General features: G+C 47.8%; 1 protein-coding gene across 1 annotated transcript in view; it reads right to left on the bottom strand.

Annotated features, from left to right (window-relative positions):
- LOC118316726 (zinc finger protein GLI2-like) overlaps positions 1–6769 on the bottom strand; it is a 55899-nt gene extending 49130 nt beyond the window's left edge. The window contains exon 1 of the mRNA XM_035644836.2: positions 6368–6769. Within this exon, the coding sequence (XP_035500729.2) occupies positions 6368–6607 (240 nt within the window). The 5' untranslated portion in view covers positions 6608–6769. The remainder of the gene's footprint in view (positions 1–6367) is intronic.
- Between the last annotated feature and the right edge of the window lie 2167 nt (positions 6770–8936).

The raw sequence follows: 8936 nt of genomic DNA, 5'->3' as shown, positions 1-8936 counted from the left end.
CCAGACAGAACCAGAGAACCAGAGAGAACCAGACAGAACTAGACAGAACCAGACAGAACCAGAGAACCAGACAGAACCAGAGAACCAGACAGAACTAGACAGAACCAGACAGAACCAGACAGAACCAGAGAACCAGACAGAACCAGAGAACCAGACAGAACTAGACAGAACCAGACAGAACCAGACAGAACCAGAGAACCAGGCAGAACTAGACAGAACCAGACAGAACCAGAGAACCAGAGAGAACTAGAGAACCAGATAGAACCAGAGAACCAGAGAACCAGAGAGAACCAGACAGAACCAGAGAACCAGAGAACCAGAGAGAACCCGACAGAACCAGAGAACCAGAGAACCAGAGAGAACCAGACAGAACTAGAGAACCAGACAGAACCAGACAGAACCAGAGAACCAGAGAGAACCAGACAGAACTAGAGAACCAGAGAGAACCAGACAGAACCAGAGAACCAGAGAGAACCAGACAGAACTAGAGAACCAGAGAGAACCAGACAGAACCAGAGAACCAGAGAGAACCAGACAGAACTAGAGAACCAGAGAGAACCAGACAGAACCAGAGAACCAGAGAGAACCAGACAGAACTAGAGAACCAGAGAGAACCAGACAGAACCAGAGAACCAGAGAGAACCAGACAGAACTAGAGAACCAGAGAGAACTAGAGAACCAGACAGAACCAGAGAACCAGAGAACCAGAGAGAACCAGACAGAACCAGAGAACCAGAGAACCAGAGAGAACTAGAGAACCAGACAGGACCAGAGAACCAGAGAACCAGAGAGAACCAGACAGAACCAGAGAACCAGAGAACCAGAGAGAACCAGACAGAACTAGAGAACCAGAGAGAACTAGAGAACCAGACAGAACCAGAGAACCAGAGAACCAGAGAGAACCAGACAGAACCAGAGAACCAGAGAACCAGAGAGAACTAGAGAACCAGACAGGACCAGAGAACCAGAGAACCAGAGAGAACCAGACAGAACCAGAGAACCAGAGAACCAGAGAGAACCAGACAGAACTAGAGAACCAGAGAACCAGAGAGAACCCGACAGAACCAGAGAACCAGAGAACCAGAGAGAACCAGACAGAACTAGAGAACCACACAGAACCAGAGAACCAGAGAACCAGACAGAACCAGACAGAACCAGACAGAACCTCCTTGTTTGAAGGTTGAGGCCCGAGGTATGAACGAAGACGGATCATCCAGGAACTCTTCGATGAGTCGAATGGTTGCAGAGTATTTATTGAATCGTTTAGCGATGATGAGAAATTCCAAACTTCTTGAGTCTGTGAGTTTCTGACGTCAACCGGAGACGAGAGGATTGAATCTGAACATGCTGCAGATGAATCAGTTTTTAAGACTCGTCACAAACATGGAATCTGGTTAAAGCGGGAATTTTATCTTTCAAACATGATGATGCTTCACCCTCACATCACTCAGCTGCACATGAAACATGTTGACGTTTCATCTCAAAATGAGGAAACATGAAATCAAATCAAATCCCAGAGAAAGAAATTAAAATGCACGCTGCAAAAGTTTTGAAAGATAAAACTTTCTTTAGTTTTAACTCCAGGATCAGAACCAACCCACGTTCCTGTTGGGCCGTGCTCGGCAGGTGTGAGGGAGCGGCGAGGGGGCGGGGCTAAACCTGCCAGCTCCTAGGTTAGAGAGAGTCAAATCTTTTTAACTCGGCAGTTAAATGTTTAAATGTGAGATTCCTGTTCTTGTTCCTCGACTCTCTGGTTGTCTGGAGTCTTCTCCACGTGTGTGTGTGTGTGTGTGTGTTAACACACCCTCCTCCCCTCCCCCCCCCAGCTCTGCACGCCGGTGGCGTGAAGTCCACACTGACGCTTTGATCCCTGACCCTCGGCCAAATGCTCCCACAGTGAGTGTGTGTGTGTGTGTGTGTGTGTGTGTGTGTGTGTGTGTGTGCAGCATAATCCAGTCAAAAACTACGGCTGACTCCGATACTGGGGAGTAAAAAAATTTACAATACCAATATTTCTGCCATATTTATAAAAAAATATTATTTAATAGGAAAATGTTTTGACAAAGAAATCTAATTGCGTTTTTATATTTGACAGTTTAGCTATAAATAAAAAGAAAACACAAATAAATTGAATTAAAATAATAAGTCGATCTTTTCTGTAAAATAAACATCAACAAATGCAGATAATGTCTGTGAAAGGTTGCAACTAATCATTACTGTCATTATGGATTAATCTATTGATTATTGTCTTGATGAGTTTATGAAAAACCCAGAGATGATATTTAGTTTTGTCCTCAAACCAAAGATGTTCAGTTCACTGTCGCAGACGAGCAGAGAAAACTGAAAATATTCATATATAAACGATCGATCTTCTGACGGATTAAATATTGATATAATAACGTTTTTATCAGGTAAAACTCCACACGTGGAAATGATCAGAAATCTCCTGTCATTTCCTTTTTTTAAAAAGTTTTTTAAGGATTTAAGTTTTTTAAAAACGCTGATCTGATATTGTCTTTTATATTTACTTAATTCTGTTGTTGTTCTTTTTTTGACATTATGTCTTTAAAAAAAAAGAAAGTACCAAATGTTATTTTATATTTCTGCACAGCCACTACTTTTACTTTGATATAATTTTATCATATGATTCTTGTGTTTCTCATGTGAGAACATGAGGCCTCAGTAGAGTTCTGATCCGGGACGTCAGGTTTAACGTCTCCTGACACGGTGGAAAACCTGAGGGGCCCGTCACTAACAGTGTGTCACACAGGAGGAGGCGGGGCCCCGGGGGGGAGGGGCCTCAGGGGCCCAGCAGATTCCTCCTGACCTCCGGGTCTGATTGAGCTCCGGGAACGACGAGGTCGGCAGTGGGGGGGGGGGGGGGGGCTGATTGCTAAAGAATCCCACATGGCCCCGCGGGGAACGCCACATGTTAAAGAATTTTAGGCAAAAAAAATATATTTTTCCCGTTTGTTTGATGCGTCTCATCGTTTTCACTCCGGCTGCTCGTCATGTGACGGAACGCTGAGATCTGGGATCAGTCGATCTCACAACATGTCAAAGTGTCATGGCGGACGTCTCTCCGCACAGCGAGGGGCATCCTTCACACACACACACACACACACACACACACACACACACACACACACTCACACACACACACACACACACACACACACACACACACACACACACACACACACACACACTCACACACACACACACACACACTCACACACACACACACACACTCACACACACACACACACACACACACTCACACACACACACACACACACACACACACACACTCACGCACACACTCACGCACACACACACACACACACACACTCACACACACACACACACACTCACACACACACTCACACACACACACACACACACACACTCACACACACACACACACACACTCACACACACACACACACTCACTCACACACTCACACTCACACACACACTCACACACACACACACACACACACACACACTCACACTCACACACACGCGGGTGTCAGGCCTGAACGTGGAGCCGTGAACTGAACCGTCGTCCCTTCAGGAGTTAATTAACAGACGCATCAAAGCTCATCTCCATCAGCAGAGAGGAGGAAGTCGGGCCCCCAGGGGCCCCTGGACTTTCAATTCCTCATATCTCTGGCTCTGTGTGTGTGTGTGTGTGTGTGTGTGTGTGTTGCATCAGCAGCTCAGTATCATCATGTGTAATTGCTGCTCCGTTTGTGGTGTCGTTAAAAAAGTGGAGCAGAGTTTGTCAGGAACTTTACTTTCTGTCACGAGAACCTGAAGCTGCGACGAGAAACACAAACATTGGAATAATAATAATAATAATAACAAAAGGGCCTTCGCCAGCCTCCTGCTGGTCTCCGCTCGGGCCCTAATAATAATGTAAATTGTAATGATAATAATAATAATCCGATTCAAAGTTAATTCAGAGCAGCTCGAACACAAGTTTTTTTGTTGCAGAATCCTCAACAGATCAGTTCCTCGTTTATATTCACGTCTTCATATTCATATGTCGTCTTTATCAGTAAGATTAAAAAAAAACACAAGACTCCACATGTGGAAATGATCAGAAATCATCTGACATTTACATGTTTTTAAAATTGTTTTGTTGATAAAATTAAAAGCTAAAAGTTCCCAGATGGAAAAAATAATTATAATCATATGTTCATTTATAAGATTTAAATATTCACATTTGTAATAACAACACGCGTCTGATGGTTGATAAGACATCGATTGATGAGGTGACTGATCAGGAAACAACAACAGTTGTTTGGAGTGTGGCCTCTTCTTGTTCGTGGATCTGTGTTTTCTCCTGATGCCCCAGCAGGAACGAACTGCCCCGGGGCAACGCGGAGTAATTGGTGTGGACTTGTTGTTTTGTGGGATAAGAGACTTTTGAGTCCTCACAGCGGGACGTTTTACTCACTTCCAATTCACACTGATCCCCTGCCACCGCCTGCTCTCCTCTCTCCTCCTCTCTCCTCCTCTCTCCTCTCTCCTCCTCTCTCCTCCTCCTCCTCTCTCCTCCTCTCTCCTCCTCCTCCTCTCTCCTCCTCTCTCCTCCTCTCTCCTCCTCTCTCCTCCTCCTCCTCTCTCCTCCTCTCTCCTCCTCTCTCCTCCTCCTCCTCTCTCCTCCTCTCTCCTCCTCTCTCCTCCTCCTCTCCTCCTCCTCCTCTCCTCCTCTCCTCTTCTCTCTCCTCCTCCTCCTCCTCCTCCTCTCTCCTCCTCTCTCCTCCTCCTCTCCTCCTCTCTCCTCCTCTCTCCTCCTCCTCTCCTCCTCTCCTCCTCTCCTCTTCTCTCCTCTCCTCTCCTCCTCTCCTCTTCTCTCTTCTCTCTCCTCCTCTCCTCCTATCTCCTCCTCTCTCCTCCTCTCCTCCTTTCCTCTCCTCTCCTCCTCTCCTCTTCTCTCTCCTCCTCTCCTCCTCTCCTCTTCCACAGATTCCAGAATCAGATTATTAATGTTCGAGGGTTTGGGTATTGAAGGAGGGAGGAAGGATGAAAGTGTGGTCCCAGGTCGGGGAAGCCCCCGTGTCACGGTGAATAATGCGAGGGGCCCGTCGACCGCTGGAACTCTTCATCCTGCACAATAGCAAATGCACTAAAACTTTTATTCTGATGCAAATGACTGGAACCGGCCTTTCACTATTAGGATCTGTCGTCCGAGAGGAGGGAGCAGAGCCCGGTCCCGGTCCCCGTCCCGTCCCGTCCCCGTCCCGTCCCCGCCCCCGTCCCGTCCCCATCCCCGTCCCCGTCCCCGTCCCCATCCCCGCCCCCGTCCCGTCCCCGTCCCCGTCCCGTCCCGTCCCCGTCCCCGTCCCGTCCCGTCCCGTCCCGTCCCGTCCCCGCCCCAGTCCCCATCCCCGTCCCCATCCCCGCCCCGTCCCCATCCCCGTCCCCGTCCCCGCCCCCGCCCCCGTCCCGTCCCCATCCCCGTCCCCGTCCCCGTCCCCGTCCCGTCCCCATCCCCGTCCCGCCCCCGTCCCGTCCCCGTCCCGTCCCCATCCCCGTCCCGCCCCCGTCCCGTCCCCGTCCCGTCCCCGTCCCCATCCCATCCCCGTCCCGTCCCGTCCCCATCCCGTCCCCGTCCCCGTCCCCGTCCCCATCCCGTCCCCGTCCCGCCCCCGTCCCGTCCCCGTCCCGTCCCCGTCCCGTCCCCATCCCCGTCCCGCCCCCGTCCCCGTCCCGTCCCCATCCCGTCCCCGTCCCGTCCCCGTCCCGTCCCCGTCCCCGTCCCCGCCCCGGTCCCCGTCCCCGTCCCGTCCCCATCCCGTCCCCGTCCCCGTCCCATCCCCGTCCCGTCCCGTCCCGTCCCCATCCCGTCCCCGTCCCCGTCCCGTCCCCATCCCGTCCCCATCCCGTCCCCATCCTGTCCCGTCCCCGTCCGGGCGCTGCTCCAGCTTCAATTCCTCTTATTTAAAGATTTCATGAAAATAAAATCTGAGGATTTTATTCTGCAGATTTAAACCCAACAACTGAATCATGAATTAAAACCTCTAATGTTTCTGTTCATGAGCTTTTCTTTTCTTCTGCGAGAGGAAATCAGTCCTTCTTCTTCTGAAGAAGATGAAAATAAACCTTCGTCTCTTCAGGCCGCTGCACTGAAGCATCTGAAATATCAGGTTGCAAATTCCTGGAATTCCAGAATCAGTGTAAAACTCAAAGAACGTGGGAAGAGTTCTTTGGTTTGTTTGATTTGAAAAGGAGGTGGGACACGAGTTCAAGTGGATGAACGGTGAATATGAAGAAGATACAAGCTCATCAAAGATCGTTAGAGATTGATGGGAGATTCTTTTTTTCTTCCTGAGCACATGGTCGAACCCAGACTCACCCAGCGGCCCCGGTCCCCGGTCCCCGCGTCCCGCCGAGCTCCGTCCGGACTCCGGCTCCTCTCCGGCTCCTCTGCGGCTCCTCTGCGGCTCCTCTCCGGCTCCTCTGCGGCTCCTCTCCGGCTCCTCTCCGGCTCCTCTGCGGCTCCGCCTCGCGACTTCCACTCAAACTTTCTTCTTCTGAGAAAAGTCAAATCGACGCGCGGCACAAAATCCACTTCAGAGGAAGAACGCGGGCGCATGAAGTCCCGTGTGCAGGACGAGGCTCGGGGCGCAGCGCGTCATCTGGACACGTTATTCCCAAAGTGCGCGTTCGGTCGAGACGAGGAGCTCGAGGAGAAACAAAGTTTCAGCGACGCGCGGAACCGTGAAGACGCGCAGCGGCGCGGAGGAGGCGGCTGGATGAGGAGCGGCGGCTCTGCGGGACGTCCCCCCATCCCCCCTCCCCTCTCCTCCCCCCTCCTCCTCCTCCTCATCCCTCCCTCCTCCTCCTCCTCCCCCCTTCCCCCCTCCTCCTCCTCCTCATCCCTCCCTCATCCCCCCTCCTCCTCCTCCTCATCCCTCCCTCCTCCTCCTCCTCCTCCTCATCCCTCCCTCCTCTTCCTCCTCCTCCTCCTCACCCCCCCTCACCCCCCCCCTCCTCCTCCTCATCCCTCCCTCCTCCTCCTCACCCCCCCCCCCTTCAAAACCACCGTTTGTCTTTTCAACTTAACAAACTCTTACGTTTTGAATATCGATCAATTAACTCATATTGGTCGTTTATTACCAAATCTATAAAAAAAGAAAACTATTGATTAAGATTGAAAAAGAAACGACTCGAGGATCTAAACTCGTCATCACTCATCGATTAGTGGAAATCATTTATTTTCCCTTTTTTTCTGTAGATTTAATATCGTTGGTGCTTAGTTTCTAACATATTTCCAACTATATATTTGTGTTTTATTAACTATATGAATACAATAATATAAGTGAGATATGATCTATGATTTAAATATGTAATACAATATATAAAGAGAATATGATTTATTTAATTAAAATGTAATAATGTGAGTAAACTGGACACGATCAATATAACTTTGACTTCATGTCTCTAATGTTTTTATATGATTGTAATATGGACTTGACAAAGGTAACAGTTCAATTAAATCATAGATAAATATGATTAAACTTTGGGAACATGTTGACGTATATTCTGATCATCTGCTGGAAGTTCATTTACAAGGAAACACTGACACCTAGTGGCAGTTTCAGTTCACTACATGTAGGTTCTCAGGTGACAGATCCTGATTAACAGACACTAATAAAACAACAATAATAATAAAACAACAACAATAATAATAATAATTACAATAGGTCCTCGCTCTGACTTTGTCAGTGGAGCTCGGACCATAATAATATTAATAATAATTAACAATAATAACGAGTTGTGACAGAGAAAAAGTGACGTTGTGTAAATGATAATGTTGAACATAACATGTACAATTAAATGTAACTTTTATTTGTATCTCAGCGTTAATACAAAATTTATTACAGACCAAAAAAAATGTAAAAAGACGGACACTGTCTAATGTCTTAACTTTGCTTACTGATCATAATAAACCATTAATATATATATATATATAGAGAGAGAGAGAGAGAGAGAGAGAGACTGCAGCACACTGGTCCACTAGCGCCACCTGCTGGTTCTTCTTGAGAATCTACTCTCATCTCCTTTTCCATGTGGAACATACTGTATAAAGAGGAATAACTGGCGTCTGGGATGTCGCTTCCACATTTCTGTTAAAAGAATGAAATGCTAAAGAAACTTAAATCTCTTGATAATAATGAGTCTTTTCTGGACGAAGTGATGAGAAGAATCTATATTTTAAAAGTTTTAACGTTCAGACTTTACATCACCTCCAGCACTTGAGAAGAATTCCAAAATAAACTCAAATCTAATCCTATGAAGTCATAATTCAATTACAAATGCTCTTTTTGATTCTCCTTTAAAACTCTGAGATACTTTTCTTTTAATCTTCAAAGTCATATTTGCACATTTATCCAGCGCAGTTTAATAAACTCTCCTGTTTCTCGTCTCAGCAGCAGAAACATAATCGTCTGTCTCCAGATAAAATCGTCGTCTGCGACCATCTGCAGCCGCAGCGTTGACTTCATCAGCGACTCCGTCCAGATTGAGTCCTCCACAATCAAACCGCCGAAATGAAATGAAAATAAAACACGTCATTTCTATTGGAACTGTTAGAAAAACGATGGTATCGCTCGTGGCGACGGCATATGGAAATGATTGTGACCTCGGAGCAATAATAATATTGAATATCTTTTTGAAACTGTTGCGTGAGAAAGTCTTTTCCCCATCGCGCCACCCGACACTGATGACTTCCACAGGCTGCTCGGGAGAGCCGACTGTTCGAGTCCGTCCCCACGGTGCGTCAGAGAGGTTCGCTGCATCTGTCCAGGTTCAAATTCTGAATGTTCAATCTGTGATTCTCAGCAACTGTCGGGAAACAAAGTGCTTCCAGTTCCCAGAGTTGATGATCTTTGTTTTTCTGTCTTTATTGTTGCTGCACATCA

This window comes from Scophthalmus maximus, chromosome 1 (genome assembly GCF_022379125.1).
Source record: "Scophthalmus maximus strain ysfricsl-2021 chromosome 1, ASM2237912v1, whole genome shotgun sequence".
NCBI lineage: Eukaryota > Metazoa > Chordata > Actinopteri > Pleuronectiformes > Scophthalmidae > Scophthalmus > Scophthalmus maximus.
The sequence above is the reverse complement of the archived record's forward strand: the minus strand, read 5'-3'. Positions and strand labels throughout refer to the sequence as shown.